This window comes from Vombatus ursinus, unplaced genomic scaffold, assembly GCF_900497805.2.
Source record: "Vombatus ursinus unplaced genomic scaffold, bare-nosed wombat genome assembly UNPS02014784.1, whole genome shotgun sequence".
Taxonomy (NCBI): Eukaryota; Metazoa; Chordata; class Mammalia; order Diprotodontia; family Vombatidae; genus Vombatus; species Vombatus ursinus.
Window position 1 is genome coordinate 14,319,545 of NW_020954562.1, and position 19,492 is coordinate 14,339,036.

Genomic DNA, 19,492 nt, shown 5'->3' on the forward strand with positions numbered 1-19,492 from the left:
CTTAACCATTGTTTCATCACAGGTAGGTAGGGCACAGATGATGATCCTCATGATGTGTGTGACAAAGCTAAGGCTCAGAGAGGTTATGACTTGCCCATGATTGTACAGCTAGTTAGTGTGTGAGTTAGAATTCTAGCCTGTGGGGTATATGGCCAAGTCCAGCATTATAATGGCTTTTGCCTGTTGCTTCTCAACTCAAATAGAAATCTCTTTAGTTTATAGAACTGATGAGTCAGTGTTAGGTAAGGGATCAAGTGCTAGTCTTGCAGTCAGAACGACCCATGTTCAAATCATGTCTCTGACAATTATTATCTGTGTATTTGTGAGCAAGTCATTTCACCCATTGAAACCTGAGTTTTCTGATCTCTGAGGGTGGGAATGATAATACCTATAATACATATCTCACATGATTGTTGTGAGGCTCAGATGAGATCATGTTCATCAAGTGCTTTGCCAATTAACCATTTTTTGACAAGTTTTAAGCAGAAATGGTCCTAGGACCCCTCTCTCCCTATTATTCTTTTATATGTATATAGACTACTGCATATGTAGATAAAGGAAAGGGAAGGGAATAAACATGTATATAACATCTATTATGTGCCAGATACTGTGCTAAGTGCTGTTTGTAAATATCTTATTTGATCTTCACAACAACCCAATAAGGTAGGTGCTAGATAAAATAGCTGCTTTTTGTAAATCAATAAAAGTGTTATCATTACTGCTGTTATCAATAGTACCTCCCTCACAAATTTGTGGTGAAAAATCAAATGAGGTATGTGTATATGAGTGTGTGTGTGTGTGTGCCTCATTTGACCTTCACAACAAATATGTGTGTGTATATACACACATCTATATATGTATATGTAGGAAGAGAGAGAAATATATATGCATGTGTATGTGTACATATATGTATATATACATACATATATGTGTGTATATGTATATATTACTTTGCAAATATTCAAGTGCTATGTAATTGTGAGCTGCTATTGGAAGTAGCTGGTGGCATAGTAGAGAAAGTGGTGGACCTGGAATCAGGAAGACCAGAGTTCAAATCTGCCTTCAGACACTTACTAGCTGTGGGACCCTGAACAAGTCACTTGTCTCTGTTTCCTCATCTGTAAACTGGGGATAATAATAGTAGCACCTACCTCCAAGGGTTGTTTTGACAATCAGATGAAATAATATTTGTAAAAGCACTTAGCACAGTGCCTGGCATACAATTGTTGTTCTTCACTCTTTCACAAAGGGGACCAATGACATCACAAGGATGATGTCTTGACTTGCACATGATTGGATTTAAGTGAGGCAGAGCTGCATAAGTCTTTCCTCTAGTCATAAAAGTCCAGTGGCAAGAAAAAAGTCAAGACAACTGGCAATAATGACTCAGAATACAGTGGATGACCTTGGCCTTTCTAAATTAAGGTCTTTCCCAGGGCTCAGTTGGTCTAAGGCAATGCCCATTCACTGACTAAGGGCTATTAGAAAAATGCTTGTTCCCTTCTCCCCTCTTCCCTTTCTTATTATTAATATTGCAAGGTTAATTATAAAAAGTATCTATAAAGTATTTTTAAAAAGATGTATGCATGTATATATATATATATATATTATATATGTATGTGTTTATATGTGTGTGTGTGTGTACTATATATAACCATAGTTCACTTAGGTTCATATTATGCTGGCTTTCCCTTGTCGCTATTTTTTTCTCTAATAGGTGTTTGCAGAACTACATCCCAGCACACAGTTTAACACTGTCTTGCCCCGTGTGCCGCCAGACCTCCATCTTGCCAGAGAAAGGGGTTTCAGCACTCCAGAACAACTTCTTCATCACAAACCTGATGGACGTGCTGCAGCGAACACCAGGCAGCAATACTGAGGAGTCTTCCATCCTGGAGACAGTCACAGCTGTGGCTGCAGGAAAACCTCTTTCTTGCCCAAACCATGATGGAAATGTAAGTGAGATGGGAGTCAAGGAAAGAATCTTTCTTTTGGTTAGGGTAGAAAATTATATAGTGCACTTACACATAAAATGACACACAGTTCAATTCAACAAACTATATTAAGCACCAACTGTATACAAGTTGTTGTTGTTTGCCACCTGTGATCTCTTCAGTGGGGGCAGAGGTAGGGGTGGGACGACAGAGAAGAATACCCTCCACCTGATACAGATCAGTACCTCACCTAGAGAGTTTCCTAGAATATTGAGGGGTAAAGTGACTTGCTCAGAATCACATAGCCAATGTGTGTCAGAAGCAGGACTCGATTTAGACCATCTTTACTTTAAGGTGAGTTCTCTATACACTATACCATGTTGGTTCTCAAGGCACTTTCAAATACTAACATAGTAGTAATGATCACTGTTATTTTAGATAACATTTATATAATGCTTTTAGGTTTGCTTTCCATACATTATTCTCAACTATCTTTTTCAAAGGAAACTTTATCAACCTGACATGTGAGTTTAGGGTGAAATGGGGAATAAATTTGTCATCCCATGGAAAATGTTATCAGTTCTTCTTTAGAAAGTATTTTGCACAGTAAAATAAATAGATTCACTTAGCGCAAATCCAGGTAACCTCTTGTGAATAGACTAGTAGTTATCTATAAGCTGTAACTATTTTGGCGTGTGTGTGTATGTGTGTGTGTGTGGGGAGAGAGAGAGAGAGTGAGTTGTGGCTAGAGATGAAACAAGTTATTAAAATCTCTGTTATGAACCAGTCACTGTCCTTGGTGCTGGGAATACTGAGGAAAAATTACAGTCATTGCTCTCATGAAATTTTTAATCCATCTTGGAAAATATGAAATATATACAAGTAGGGTATGATAGGGACAAAGAAGAGATCCAAAATATTAGAGAAATATTTGGGTAAAGAGAGATCACTTTCAGCTGGAAGGATCAGAGGCCACTTTATGGAGCTAATGGCACCTGCTTTTCTTGAAAGAAAATCAAGATTCTGATAGAGATAAGGAGTCTAGTCAAGGGATGAGGGGAACAGTTATCCAAATGCACTGAGATGTGACATGGCTTGTTGAGTTCCAGATTTAGCTCAGATGCCAGACTGAATAGGTGCTAAAATCCACAAACCAGAAAAAACAATTAGCACATTAGTATTCTGCATTTGTGCTGTAAAGGATAATCATGTGTTAGCTTATGTGCCCATATGTCTGACTACAAATGTCATTACTGGAAAATATCCAGGCTCTTGTTAAGAAATTCAAGATCAAAATTCAAACACATTTTCTCTTACCGATAGGCACAAAGGACTATATAAATCAAGGAGGTCATAATACAAAGGATGATACTTCACAATTTGGATTTGCATTGAATATATGTGTGTGTATGTGCGTGCATGTGAGTGTGTGTGTGTGTATGCATGTCACCTGCAGCATCTACTTCCTCTAATCTGTCATCCACATAGTTGCCAAGTTGGTATTCAAGACTTCAGTGTCATAGATCAAGAATTAGACACCACAGATACCATTTAATCCAACCCTCTCACTTTATAATGAGGAAATGGAGGCCTAGGGTGGTTAATTGACTTGCCCAAGGTCACATAGGTAGGAAGAAGAGGGAGAATTTGAACCCTGGTCCTCTGATTCCAGAGCTCATTCTAATACACCATATTGCCTTTTTAATGTTGAGAGGCTTGACTCATGTCCCTCTCATGTTTCACGTTTCTTTTATTTTGCTTTTTTTTTTTTGTTTTCTTGCTTTTTGGTGAGGTGCAGTTGGGGTTAAGTGACTTGCCCATGGTCACACAGCTAGTAAGTGTCAACTATCTGAGACCAGATTTGAACTCAGTTCCTCCTGACTCCACGGCTGATCTCTATCCACTGCTCCACCTAGCTGCCCCTTTTCACATTCTTTTTGATGAATACCTAAGGGCACATACTTAAGCTCCTTCATTATCTAAAAGGCTTTTTAAACCCTTTTTTTCATTTTAGATATTTCACTGATGCTTTTTATATCAGTGTGACTTCCCCTGTGGAGTCACCACCTCTGCTCCACTAAAGAAAGGACCACTGCTCAGTTATTGTTTAGTTGTTTTCAGTCATATCTGATTCTTTGTGACCCCATTTGGGATTGGCTTGGCAACGAGACTGGAGTGGTTTGCTATTTCCTTCTCCAGCTCACTTTACAGATGAGGAAACTGAGGCAAACAGCATTAAGTGACTTGCCCAGGGTCACACAGCTAGTAAGTGTCTAAGGCCAGATTTGAATGCAGGAAAAGGACTCTTCCTGACTGCAAGCCTGGTACTCTATCCGATGTACCACCTAGCTGCCCCTACATTCTTATGGTCAATATGTAAATCGTTCTTCTAGTTCTACTTACTTCACCCTACATGAATTCATACATATCTTACCAAATCTCTCTGAATTCTTCAGTTTCTTTCTTTTCTACATTAGATCATTCCATTCTTCTGCCTATATTTATCCAGCCATTCCCTAATCGAAGGGTGCCCACTTTACTTCCAGTTTCTTGCTACTATGAAAGGATTATTTTAAGTATTTTTTTGTATATATGGAAGTTTTCAATCTTTATTTTACCTCCTTGGGGTTTCAATTTTTTTTTTAATTCATGCTTGCCAAACTTATGAATATGAGGTGAAACCTCAGAGTTGTCTTAATTTGCATTTTTTAAGTTAGTAAATTGGGGAGTTCATTCCTATGATTCTTGATAGCTCACATTTCTTTTGTAAATTTCCTGTTCATATTCTTTGACCATTTATTGATTGAAGAATGGCTCTTGTTCTTATATTTTGTAGCAATTCCCTACACATCTTGTATATCAAACCTTTAGCAAAGATATTTGCTGAGAAAATTGTTCCTAGTCAACTGTTTCTCTTCTAATTTTAGCCACACTAATTTTGTTGCATGCAAAAGCTTTTAAGTTTTATCTAATCAAAATTGTCTCTTTTATCTTTTATGATTACCTCTGACCCTTGCTTAGTTAAGAATTCTTTTCCTAGTCATTTGAATAAGGTACCTCCTTCCATTCTCTTCTAAATATCTTTTGATATACCTTTTTATTTTTAGGTTGTAGATTCATTTGGCAATTAATGCGGTGTATGATATACGAAGTTAGTCTAAATTTGATTTCTGCCAAAATTTTCTAAATTTCCAAGCAATTTTTGTTGAATAGGGAGTCATTGTGTGTTTTTAGTTCTACAAAATAACACCTCCATAGTTTGATGGTATAGCACTCAATCTGTAAATTAATTTAGAGAGCATTGTCATTTTATTATACTGGCATCACTGAATCATAAACGATTAATAGGGATGGGTAAGCCTTTCAATTATGATTTCAATGGTTTCTCTACCAAAGCAGATTGACATGTCCCCTACAACTTAGAGTCATAGGGAATTGCCTAAAGCAATAAAAGGGTACACAGTTTACCAGGTTAACAGATCTGGTGGGCATCAAAGGCAGTACCTGAACTCAAGCCTTGCTACTTCTCTATCAACTGGGCCACGTTGCCTCTGACCAATGAAAAGGTCTCCAATTATTTAAGCTCTTTATCGCTGCCAAGAATGTTTTGTAGTTTATTCACATGTCCTACGGGTGTCTCCCCTCCCATTTTTAAAAATGAATTTTACAATTTACTAGAAGGGAAATTATTTTTCTGTCTAAGGTGGCTAGGTTTTGTTAGTCATATAAGGAAAGGCTGATGATTTATATAGATTTGTTTTATGTCCTGTTTAAGTGAAGTTATCAACTATTTCAATTAATTTTTGTTATTAATTGTAATTGTAATCTCAGTAAATCCACATATCTGCACACAGAGACACTTTTGTGTCTTCTTTGTCTGTGCTGGGGGCAATACCTACAATTTCATATTTTATGTCTATAGGCAGTATTTTTAGAACCATATAACACAACAGCAACGGTAGACATCCTTGGTTTATCTCTAATTTTTTTATTGTTTCTCTATTATAAATAATGATAAAAGATACAATAAATGTTTGTTGAAATTATCTGAATTGAATTGTGAGTATCTAGTACCTTTCAGAGAATAGCTCCATTTTCATATCTTTTAAGTGGGAAAATGGACAACTGCTAATGGCTAGAAAATTTGTGTCAGTAACACTGATCCCCAGGATATTAGGATGTGTCTGTTCAGCATCAAAAGGATAGGTGTTATCGAACTAGTTATTTCTTCTACAAGTGCAGACTATAACTCCTCCATTTTTTTGAAGGCCATTTTTAATAAGCCTACCTCTAACCCCCCCTCCAAAAAAAAAAACCCACCTCATTATCTACTGATTACCACTTTGTTGACAAATCTTTCTGCACTTAACTAAATTGGCTTTTGAACAACACGATCCATTACTTCCCATTCTCAAAGCCTAGGTTGTGGACACTAGGTGACACAATGGGTAGAGTATTGGACCTGGAGTCAGGAAGATCTGAGTTCAAATTCTGCCTCAAACATCTACTAGCTATGAAACCCTGGGCAAATCATGTAACCTCTCTCATCTTCAATTTCCTCATCTCTTAAGGTTGTTGTGAGGATCTAGTAATTATGAGGATGGTGATGATGTTGATAGAACGTTCAAGAACCCATGGTCAACTCCACACTATGATGAAGGGGGAAAGGGAAAGAAACAAGCATTCATTAAGTGCCTTCTATGTGTAAGGCATTGTGCTAAGAACTTTACAAATATCTCATTTGATCCTCACAGCAACCCTGGAGGTAGGTGCTAATTTTATTCCAATTTTACATTAGAGGAGACTGAGGCAGACAGAGGGGTGAGGTGACTTGTCCAGGGTCACATAGGTACTAGTAGAAGTAGTTGGTATCTGAGGCTGGATTTGAACTCAGTTCTTCCTCCTTCTAGTCCCATTCTACTTTACCACCTAGTCACCATGACAAAGCGTTATAAAAATCCACTTTGATGGATTTAATGGACTTTAATAATGACTTTTGTAGCCCACCCCACTCCCCAGACTTTGTACTCATATAGTCTGGGTTCAATACTGGGATCTGATCCCAAAAGATCATGGTCTCTCTTTGGCTCCCTATTCCTCTACCTTTACAAATCATTGTAGATTATCATTGAATCATAGATTTAGAGCTACAAGAGACCAGGTTACTATAATTATTTTGTATAATGGTTTTTGTTCAGTTGTGTCTGACTCTTTGTGAGTCTTTTGGCATTTTTCTTGGCAAAGATATTAGAGTGGTTTGCCATGTTCTTCTCCAGCCCATTTTTTACAGATGAGGAAACTGAGACAAGTAGGATTAAGTGACTTGCTCAGTGATTTGAACTCATGAAGATGAGTCTTCCTGATTCCAGGCCCAGTGTTCTATCCACTGCACCACCTAGCTACCTCATTTTACAGATAGGTAAATCAAGTCCCAGAGAGTTTAGGTGACTTACCCTCTATCACATGAGTGGTAGGAGCAGAACTAGGATTTAAAACCAGTGCAACACTCTTTCCACTACACTATATTTTCTCTTCAGCTTTTTATTCATTTTCAAAGCCACACAATTGCACTATTTTGAATTACTGAGCAGCATAAGGGACTGCCTCAGTTTCCTCATCTGTAAAATGAAGGGATTGGACTTGATGGCTTCTGGGGTTCCTTTTAGCTCTAAATCTATGGTCCCATGGAAATTCTATGAATTGTGGAAGTGTGTGACTCTATAGAAGATCCTGAAACCAGGTTGAAGACAGTCGGGCTGTGACCTTGACACAGATCTGTACATGTAACTCCTGTTTCAGCAAGTGTAAAAAACCTGGATAACAGTAAGCTATAGCTGTCCTTGCTCTCTTCTTTTTCCACTTTTTAGAATGAAAATGAAAGTACCACCTGCCTCTTAGTGTTGTAAGGAAAGTACTTTGTAAGCCTTAGAGGACTAGATTAATATATACTGCTCTTATCCTATGGGGCGCCCCAATTTCAAAGATGTCGTATTCCAGTTGAGAGTTTCTGAGGGAGAAGAGCGTAGAAGCTGGTAGTAATATGTGTCTGTTTTATGCAAAAGAGATCTTTAAATATATACAATGTCAATAAAGCTACTTCAGCAGAATGAGTGATTGCTGATAAACATATACCCAGTAACGGAGGGAAGGTGGCAAACATTCACAAACTGGGGATTGATGGAGTTAAAAGAAAACACCAGGAAGTACGTAGAATTTATATGGACTAGAGAAGGTTAAATCAAATCCAGGAAGCAAGCCAGAGGGCAAAAAAATCTATGACCTACTCCCTCAAGTCCCGTTCATCTCATTTAGCAGAAGAGAGTTTGCAATTCCTGAGCCAACATCTTTGAGGAATTAGAAGTTATTGCTTTTTAAAAAACACAACACTCATGCTCTTGTAGATACTTCAAAGGTTTCTGACCAAGTTGCTCTTTTCTCTCTCTTTCTTCATGGTATTCGACAATTCAGTTTAATTCAATCAGTATTTATTTATTCTGTACTTCCTATATTAATCGCCAGCTCTGCAGCTGGAAGGGGCCCTACGAACTGAAATAATTGGGGAGGGAAGGATGGTCCTGATCCTTGAATGGACCTTGGGATTCTAAGAAGTGAAGAGAGAATTCCAAACATGGAGTGAGAAGATGACATATTGTTTACAGGGAAAAAAGAAATAGGCTAATGGGTCTAGAAAGTACAGAGTGTGAGGGGGATTAGTGTGAAATAAATCTGGAAGGATAGATTGGAATTAGACTGTGAAGGCTTTAAGTGCCTAACTGAGGAGATTTAATTTTATCCTAAAACTCAGAGAGTGCATAAGTACTATCTATCTGTCTATGCACACATACACGTACACACACACGTGTATACACATGTATGTACATGTGTACAAACATGTGTATTTCTCTAGCCATGTATATATATGTATATGAGTAGGTATGTACATATATATATTTTTATAATATGTAACATATATACTATATATTATACTTACAGTTGTTTTAATATCACCATAATTTTATAATAGCTATTATACATATGCATAAATTCATAGAATATTAAAACTCGAAGATACCTCACAATTAAACCTTTGACCAAAGCAAGCATTATTCTACCCACTTTACAGATGAAGAAATTGAGGATTAGAGAGACAAGTGACTTGCATATGGTCCCCACAGCTAATATGTATCAGAATAGGGATTTGAACTCGGTTCTCCTGACTCCAAGTACAGTGGCTTTTCTCCTATACCACAATTTCTATTAATGTGGAAAAGGATAGTGGAATTTAGTGAGAGTAAAAATTTCTATAGGCTGAATTTTAGAGTTACCACAACAGTGTAGGAATGGCTAAAATTGACAGCCTTCATCTATTTCTCTGGTTCTTTAAGGAAAAGAAGACAGAATGGAAGGGAAAGAGACAGAGAGATTTGAAAAGAGGTGTTTTGCTAGCTCCTGAAGCCCTGATAAGCTGCAGGAAGGAGTGGGGGGAGGATCCTGAAAATGACAGATCCCCAGAGTTAGCCCCAAGCTTTGAATCCCCACCTGGTTTGCCATTTTATGAAGAGGTTAAGAGGTTTCAACTTCAGCTGAGTTAAAAACAACTTTTAAAATGAGCATTTATTTTATTATTTTCTTATTTATGCCAGAAATGGTATGCCATCATTATCACCATCCCAGCTGCCTCAGTCTGAATAGTTTAGACCTCTCTGAAGTGCAGGAGATCTTCCCCAGGAGAAGAATAAGCCCATTCTTTGTTAAGTCTCATAAGTCTTTCGAGTGCTGGAGTTCTCCACATTGTAAAATTTTATATGCCACCAAGAGCCTTTGAAAAATTAGTAGCATATGATTTGAGTTCTCTTGTTGTTTCCTTGAGGAGGGCGGCTGGGGGGCCTGCTGTGGTTTCTAGGCAGCTGGCTTCCATATATGTACCCACATGGAAACTGATCTTCCCTACTGGATCATAGATAAGTCAATCACTGCAGCTAATTGCCAGAGTACATCACTTAAAACAATTCAGGAGTCTGAAAGTTAATTAAAAAAAAAAAGTCCATTCACAATACACTAGGAGGCTGCTGTCATGACACAGATTAGGACATGGGGACCAGATCCCATCATCTAGCTGAAGTACTGTGATGCTATCTGGCTTCTAATTAAACTATCTTGGTACACAGCCTGAATAAAAAGCAGAAAAATGAGAATCCTGTCCTGGCAAGAACACATAGCCCACAAGGATTCTCTGCCCACAGGGCAGCCGCGTTCTTTCTTAGTGAGCTCCAGCCTCACAAGCCAACCAAGGGATGCAGGTGACCTTTTACACACATCATTGCTTATTTGACTTTCAGACCACCAAAGAAGGTAAATTGCTTGAGTCTCTGACCAACAAAGAAATGAAATTGTGTAATCCAATCCAATCCGATGCCCGTTTGTTAAATTGCCCAATGTACACAAAGTACCTAGGACTACAAAGAAAAAAGAAAAATGGATAACTTTCATTTAAAGTGGCCCATTACTAGCCTCTAGAACTAATTTTAGAGGTCTGGTTTAGTAGCTTTTATGGAAAGAGACTGAATTTAGAGTCAGAAGACTTGGTTTTGAATTCCCTCATCCTAGTGGAACTAAGTCTACTCTGCTTTCAGAAATGCAATTATATTTTTGTCAAAATGAATTCCAAGAGATAGGCTAAGGAAAGACAGTAGGTACTGAAATTATACTCAGGAGTTAGATATGAGTAGGTTTTTTTCTAACTACAATAATTCAATTCAATTCAGATTTTTCTGGGGGGTCTATGAACTCTTCAAAATGATATTTAATTTTCTATGCTCAGAAGTTCTGGGCGGTTCTTACAGCGAGGTGATACAGTGAATAGAACACTGGGGCTGGAGTCAGGAAGACCAGAGTTCAAATTCATCCTCACATACTTACTAGCTCTGCACCCTGGGCAAGTCATTTAACTTCTGTTTGCCTGTTTCCTCAGCTCTAAAATGGGAATAATATTAGCGCCTACCTCCCAGGGTACTTGTGAGAATCAACTAAGGTGATAATTGTAAAGTGCTTAGCATAGTACCTGGCACACAGTAAGCACTATAGAAATGTTAGCTATTTTTAGTTATAGAGGATAGAGTGCTAGGCTTGAAATCATCTTCATGATTTCAAATCCAGCCTCAGACACTTCCTAGCTGTGTGACCCTGGGCAAGGCACTTTACCTTGTTTGCCTCAGTTCCTCATCTATAAAATTATCTAGAGAAGGAAATGGCAAACCACTCCAGTATTTTTGCCAAGAAAACCCCAAATTGGGTCACAAGGAGCCAGGTACAACTGAAATGACTGAACAACAGCAACAACTATTAGGTTTTGTTGTTGTTGCTGTTTCCTGTATTATGGTGTTGAGATTTTTTTTTTGTCCTGTCATGTTCTGGGAGAACTATGATCCTTGGGTTGTCTTTATGCACGCTGTCTTCAAGATCTGTCTGTTTTGCTTGTATGGTGAGAATATTTTCTTTTAATGTTATTGTTTCTTGCTCCTTCTAGGTTGTCTGTATTTGCATTCCCAGTCTGTTCTCTCTTTTGTTTCTTTGGTGAGGCTTGCCATTGCAGATTCCAGTTTTTCTATTCAGACCATCATTTTTGCTGTGCAGGTCATAAATTCTATTCTCATAATTCTTATATCTCTTTTGAACCACTTAGGAACAGTGTGTTGTAGTTCTATGTTCTCTTCACATTCCACAGGGTCCTCTGTCTCATTAAAGTGTTAAATCATTTTCCTTTATTTCATAGTATTTGTGCATAGTTGCCTCAACTCATTTACTAGTTCTGGTGGCCATATTTCCTTCTATGGTTAGTGTTTTCTCTAGTGATTTTTCTGCCTATATTTAAGGTCTTTGAGTTTTCTTCTTACTGAAATCTTTGGTAATTCCAGTCTATTTCTGACTTTCTTCCCTCTGATGATGGTGGATTCCTTGGAAGCTGGATCTCAAAGCATATCAGCCTCCTCCCACTCTGGGCAATTTATGGTTCACTAGCTTAGATCTCTGCCCTAAGTGACTTTTGGGTGAATAGAACTGACCCCAGCTGGATACTGAGCATTTACCCTTTGCTTGGTGGAGTGCGGCACAGCCCTTCATGTGCATGTACCCACACACACACCGTATCCTGTCCTGGTATCCTGTCCCATTCACTTTGTTTCACAGTTCTCTGACCCAGCACTGGCTGTTCAGAGAGCTGCCCAATGATGCTACAGGTTGCCTGCCATTGGCTATTCACATCTTTGCAGCATTGGTACTATAGGGTTGACTGACTGTGCTGACTCTCATGCAGAACAGACTCTGAAGCCTGGAACTGGGGTCTCCACAGACACTGGAAAGAGAAAGAGGGCATGGCTGTAGGGTTGGGTTTTGCTGTAAGCCTGTGCATCAGGTTCTTGCATCTACTAGTATAGCTTTAGTGCTGGTAGCATGAGAAGAAGGGGAGGGGGTGCTCAGGATCAGTGAGCGTAAGTTTATGGTTGTTTTTTTTTTTAACCTTCTTTTGGATTCTGAGTGTCCTAGATCATAGAGATAGCTGGGGTTGCTTTATCTTTGGCCCTCTAAGTTGTCTTTGCCATTTGTGGGTTGAGAAGTCTGGAAACCACAACAGCTGCCCATGATTCAGTCCTCTGAGGCCTGCTCCAGGTTCGCTAAGGACTGGTCTTTGCCTGCGTGCCCACACTGAACTGTGTTCCTCTCCCATCCCAGCACAGTAGACCTTTCCAATCAACCATCCAGGTTGTCTTGGGTTAGAAATTTGTTTTGCTCTGTCTTTTTGTGGGTTCTGCTGCTTTAGAATTTGTTTAGAGCCATTTTTTAACAGGTATTTGGAGGGCTTTGGGGGAGAGCTCAAGCAAGTCACTGCTTTCACTCTGCCATCTTGGCTCCGCCTATCTTTAGCATGTAACTTCTATTTTGGAAAGTTTTGAGAGGTTGTGGGGATTAGAGAAAATGTCTAGTCTTCCATCTTGTTATTCATATGATCTAGAAGTCTTCCCAATAAACACTTAATAAGCACATACAAGAGGCAGCTAGGTGGCACAGTGGATAGATTCCTGGGCCTGGAGTCAGGAAGATTCATCTTTCTGAGTTCAAATCTGGCCTCAAACACTTACTAGCTGTGTGACCCTAGGCAAATCATTTCATTCTGTTTGCCTTAGTTTCCTCATCTGTCAAATGAGCTAGAGAAGGAAATGGCAAACCACTCCAGTATCTATGCCAAGAAAACCCCAAATGAGGTCATGAAGAGTCAGACATAACTGAAACAACCAAACAACAACCACCACAAACACATACAAAGCAGTGGGCTAGGCACTGGGGATGTCAATAAAGAAATTAAAAACAAAACAAAACAATCTTTGCTCTCAAGGTCCTTGAATTCTACTGAGAGAATGCAACATATATACTGATAAATAAACACAAAATACATACAAAAATAACGCAAATTAATTTCAAGAGAAAGCGAGAGAGAGAACACTAATTGCAGAGGAGACAACTGGAAAGGCTTCATATAGAAAGTAGAAACTGAACTGGACTTTGAAGGAAGCTTAGGATTCTGTGGGGCAGGGGTGAAGAGGGAGAACATACATCAGAGATAGAATGTCATATACTGGGACCTCCCTAGCTAACCAATTTGGTTGGACCATAGGATGTGCAAAGGGAAGTAATGTACAGTAAGCCTAAACAGATTTACTGGAGCCTGAATTATATAAAGGTTTTAAATGTCAAATGGAAGAGTCTATATTTTGACCTCAAGGCAACAAAGACCCACTGAAGATGTCTGAATAAGGGGATGACATGGTGAGACTTGGATTTCAAGAATATCAAGCAGACAACCATGTGGTAATGGGAGAAAGAAAAAACTGAAACTTTGGTTTTTTATTCCAAGGCCCTGTTCAGATCATTGACTCTTGTCCTGTCTTTTATCCCACCACCCCACAGGTCTAGATTATTTTTACTGGGTCAGTCTGTATCTTCCTTCTTTCCTTCCTCCCTTCTTTCCTTCCTTCCTTCCTTCTTTTTTTTTTTTTAGGCATTCAGGAGTTAAGTAACTTTCCCAGGTCTCGTACAGCTAGTAAGTGTCTAATTCTGAATTTGTACTGAACTCCTCCTGGGCCAGTGCTCTATCCACTGTACCACCTAGCAGCCCCCAATTCATTCTGTGCAGTAGAGCTTGCTGCCTTTAGGTCTGTCCCACAGCCCTAATAACCATATCACTTTTAGCAGCCACAACTCAAAAAAACAAAGGCTAGCTAGGAATAACAACAATGGTAGCTAGCATTTAAATAGCATTTTATAGTACAAAGAAGTGTAGGAATCCGCTACTTCTGAAATACTGTGAGATGGTGGCCACATCCCCCACCACACCCCTCCAAATGCCCCGCTGAGTCTGGGCAATAGCCCAGATACACAGGTGGACAAGTTCATGTCTCTCCCTCTGTCTCCCCAATTGCAGTGAGCATAAGGCAAAAGAACTACCCCCCCGCCACACACATGCACGCGCACGCACACACACGCACACACACACTGGGATGGGCAGAGATCCTATTAGCTCCACGGGAGGTAGGTGGCAAAGCAGCAGCTTCCCATTACTAGCGCACATGACCCAAGCCCTGTCAGAGGAGAGCTCTTTAATTCTCTGTGACTTTGACCTCCATCTTCAAACTGGGTCCCCTCATGGTAGTGACAGCACAGGATTATTGTGAGCCAGAACAATTGTGAATGAAGGCATTTTACAATTGTTGGTTATGAGCAAACTGGAAATAATGCCTTCATCTTTTGGAAGCAAACCAGTGTTGGCAGACCCATAGGAACTTCATTGGCTAGCAACATGTTCCCAAAAGTCCCCCAAGCAGAGACAAAGGAGAAAATTGTGTGTGAGGGGGAAAACCCTACTTTTTTCCAATATTGTTTTTTGTGTTGCTTGAAAAAATGTGGGTTATGAATGTTTTTTAGAATAACTAAAACACTTAAGACAGCACTACTCTCCCTCATGTGATTTTTAAATATTAAATACTTAAATTATTTCTATATGAAGTTTTCTATAGCATCATATCATCATAATTTATATACACAGAGGACCAGAACATGACATCTTGGAAATGCAAGAGCACGATTTCTTTTTGCCTCTAATAGGCACCAGCAATATTTTTTAATGTTTTATTTGATTTTTACATACTTTTTTTTTTACCTTAAACCTCATCCCCATTGAACTCTCCCCTGTAATGAAGAGAAACAGTTAAGTAAAACCAATTGACATTATGACTGTGTCTGACAATGCATACCATATTCTTCATCCATAAGCTCCCACTGCTGAGATGAAAGAGGTGTGATCCATTATCAGTTTCTTGGGACCAAGATTGGTCATCAACATTAATGGTTCTGTGATAGTCTTTTTTTGGGGGGGGGCTAGTCAATGGGGTTAAGTGACTTGCCCAGGGTCACACAGCTAGTGAGGGTTATGTGTCTGAGGCCGGATTTGAACTCAGGTCCTCCTGACTCCAGGGCCGGTGCCCTATCCACTGAGCCACCTAGCTGCCCCTGTGATAGTCTTTTGATGTTATTTTTGTGTATGTTATTCTAATTATTGTCTATCTTATCCTTCTGCTTCTGCTTACTTAACTGTTATCAGTTCATAAGTCTTCCATTGTTTCTCAGAATTCTTCATATTTATCATTTTTTATAGCACAATAATACTGCATTATGTTCATATATGAAAATTTGTTCAGCATTCTTATTAATGGGCACCCCCTTTTCTAGTTTTTTGCTACCACATAAAGAAACATTGCCAATTAAATAAGAGGAGATGGGCTGACTACCTTCTTTGTTTGAAACCTTCCTCTTATTGATTTTTGATTTAGAAATTAGTGGCTCTGTTGGGATCCCAACAGTATAGCATCAATTTACTTGAAGACAGAAACGTAATTGATGATAGCATGCTGAATTTGACTGGATTGCAAAAGAAACAGCACACTTAGGTCTTGCTTTTGGAAAGACTCTTTCTAGTGTTACAGAATGCAGAAAGTGTCTTTGATGCTTGGGCCAGGAATAAAGCCTGGGAGTCTGCCAAATGCATTCATCCAGCAACCCATTGCCAAGAGACCTTTGCATGAGACAGTCTCTGGTTTTTCTGGTTCCTAGCCTGCTTTAGATTCCTCCATTTTCCACAACAAATGAAGGAAATCGTTTTCCTATTTGGAATGACACCAAATTAATGTATCTGGTCTGAATTGCCTTCTGACCCATAGACAATATTTGTAACCTGAGGTCCTCAACATAGCCCTAACAAGAGTGGGGTAACTAGAGTCTGGGTCACCAAAGATGGCCAATATCCAGAGGGTATGTTTCCTCTGTTTCCTCCCTAAAATGGTATCACCAGCCCCATGGTCTATATATTACCACCCCCAGTACTTAACCAAGCTTCAAATTGATACCCATTGTTAGTCTACCAGGAGTGGGGAACTGATGGTTCCTCTGGGTCCTCAAGTGCAGCCCTTTGACTGAATCCAAACTTCACAGAACATTTGGATTCAGTCAAAGGGCTGCACTTGAAGACCCAGAGGGCCACAGGTCTCCACTCCAACCCTTTCCTGGGCCTTCTTTACCCCCAATTCTCCAACATCCTCCCAGGGGACTGGAGTGTCATAGACCTTTCCATGAAGGATCAAGAGGTTCTAAAGGGTAGCACACAAGCAAGACAGCTTTGAAACTAACATACTGAATTGAGTACAGCATATTCCTTATTAATTTTTTTTCCTTAAAAACCTGTACATAATGATCTTCTTTTTCTGTTCTTTTTTTGGTATTTGGAAATTTTCATGTTTATATTAAAGTTAAGAATAATTTTAAAATAATCATAAATAGATCTCTCTGGTTCATTTCTTCCTTTCTCAGATTCTAAAACTCTTGGAATCTTCTCCAATTAGCTTATTTCTCACATATTCAGTGACTCATCTGTTAGGAAAACAAAGGCCAACAGTTGGAATTGAAATGTAAAACATGTATTTGGGATGGAAATGAACAGCAAAACAATAGAAAGTAATCATAGCCTGTACTCCCTATGACTACAGTTTCTCTTATCTCTTCTTTCCTGAATAATTTGGGGTTCATTTCCGTCAAAGACTCCCAACTCCCATAAGGGAAAACTGGGAAGTGTCTCATAGCCAGTGTTTGTCTCAGAGGAGGAGATGGGGGCAGAGGTTAAAGATTTCAGTGGAGATAGCCTTGGCATCCCTGCTCAAAAACTGTTGCTATTAGAATCTGAAGCTTTGCCAAAGCCATGATCTACTTGTTCTGCTTCAACCAGAAGATTGTCATCTCTCACTGCTCTTCTTAAGCCTCCATATTGCCTTTCTCATACGTGTAGTAGGTATGCTCTCTCTGTCTCTTTCTCTCTCTTCTCTGTCTCTCTCTCTTCCTCCCCCCATTTTCTCTCTCTCTCTTCTCCCACTCCCTCCCTCTCTCTATCCCTCTCTCTCTTTTTCTCTTTCTCTCTTTCCCTCCCTCCTTTTTCTGTTTCTCCTCTCTCTCTCTCTCCTTCTCTCCCCCTCCTTCTTTCCCTCCCTCTCTTCCTACACTTTCTGTCTCTCCTCTCTCCCTACTCTTTCTGTCTCTCCTCTCTCTGTCTCTGTTTCCTTCTCTCTCTTTGTCTGTGTGTGTGTGTGTATCCTTCTCTCTCTCTCTCTCTTTCTCTCTCATCACTTATCAAAGCCTACTGACCTACTCCAGCACCCTTACAAAGTAGGTTCCTGCTCTCGTTCAATCAGCCATAATTCTGAGACCTCATGGAAAATGTCATGTTCTGTATTCATCCTGGACCCCATGCAGATGGATCAGGAAGAAAGGAATACCAACCTATTTACTACATTAGCAAATGAATGGTAGAAAAGTTTGCTTTCAATTAGGCAAAATCTCATTTCCAGAAGCACATGAAAATGATAAAAATCAAATATAAAAATCAGAAATTGTTAATATTGTTGATTCAATATTTACTAAGCACTTACTGTGTACAGAGTTTCGTGCTTGATATGGGAGATATGGGAGAAATATAAAGTTAAGATTATAAATAGTCCTTGCCCTCATGAAGTTTAAAATCTGGCAAGCAGTAAGATATCTCTAACTGTAATATACAATGTGATAAGTGTATTAGAAGTGTCCATGACAAAGCCACATGTGAGGTCCTAGAGGGAAAGAACAGTAGTTACAGAAAGGACCAGTTAAGATTTCATGGAGGAGAAGCAATTTAGCTGGATCTGAAAGGATTAGTAGGAATTCAGAAAGTGGAGAGAAGGAAGAGGAAGAACATTACTGACAGAGGAAACAGTCTTTATGAGCAAAGGCGCAAGACACTAGAGGCAAGAAAATAAAAAGCGTGTTTAAAGGGTGTGTTATCTTGAGCAGGAGAAGCATGGAAAGGATTAATATTAGATAAGACTGGAAAAATATAAGGATGCCAGATTATGGGGACTTTGACTACACAGCAAAGAAGTATGAGTTTTATTCATTAGGCAGTAGAAAAACCACTTGATATTTTTGAAAAGAGAATTGACATTTTTGCATAGTATATATTTAAAAGTGAAACAGTGTGAAAGATGGATTAGTTCATGGGAGAAACAGTGGCAAGAAACCTGGCTGGAAGCTATTGCAGTAGTCTAGGGATAAAATGAGATATAGTGCCTGTGAAAAGATGTGTATAAATACAAGCAATGTCACTTAGGTCAAATTTGACAGGAATTGGTGGTAGCTCAGGTATGAGAGATGAGGGACAGGGTATGAAAGATAATACCAATGTTTTAAAGATGGGAAACTGTCAGATGAATGTCAGATGAAGGACAAAAATGCTAAAATGAAATGGATGAATGAGTTTAGGGAGAAAGACTATCAGCTCCACTTTGGATATATCGAGTTTGAGGTGATAGTGGTAATGCAGGTGGAGATGGACTTGAAGGTAGCTGGGAGATGCCTCTAGGGGAGAGCTAAGGAAGTCTAACAAAAAACATTCCTTTTTCAAAACCTCTGTAAAAAGTACCAATGCATCTTCGCTGCCTGTCCATTCCTTCCAAATCTGCCAGGATTCTTTTACTGTTGGTAATATTTTCAAATAGGAGTTTATTCAAATGAATCTCTCTCTAATGGAATGAGGAGAAGGAAATGTCTGCCTCTCAGTACCAGCCCCAAATCTGTCAAGAAATAAAAAAAAAATACATGTAATCAACTCTCTACATGACAAAAAGAAAAGAAAAGAAAAGAAAATGTTAAAACCCTAGTCTGAGACTCATTTTAAGCAGCAAAAAAAATACAATATTCTGGCCTTAGGAAACAACATCTTGGAGATGATTGTAATGGAATTTTACTTCAATACAATACTTGGTAATCTCGTATCTTTCCAGTTGCCTCTAAAGAATAAGCCACAATTGTCTGCTACACTCTTACATTTAGGAAATGCTATATAAGAGCATTGAGAGGAAGCATGTCATGGTGGCTGGAAGGCTAGCCTTCGAGTCACTAAGAAGTAAATATTTTTCAAATTTGATGTCCTT

General features: G+C 39.0%; 1 protein-coding gene across 5 annotated transcripts in view; it reads left to right on the forward strand.

Moving 5' to 3' along the window:
* Positions 1-19,492, forward strand: part of TRIM2 (tripartite motif containing 2) — a 139,676-nt gene that overhangs the window by 77,388 nt on the left and 42,796 nt on the right. For all 5 annotated transcript variants that reach the window (XM_027866886.1, XM_027866887.1, XM_027866889.1 and 2 more), the window contains exon 3: positions 1,718-1,955. In XM_027866886.1, the coding sequence (XP_027722687.1) occupies positions 1,718-1,955 (238 nt within the window). The remainder of the gene's footprint in view (positions 1-1,717; positions 1,956-19,492) is intronic.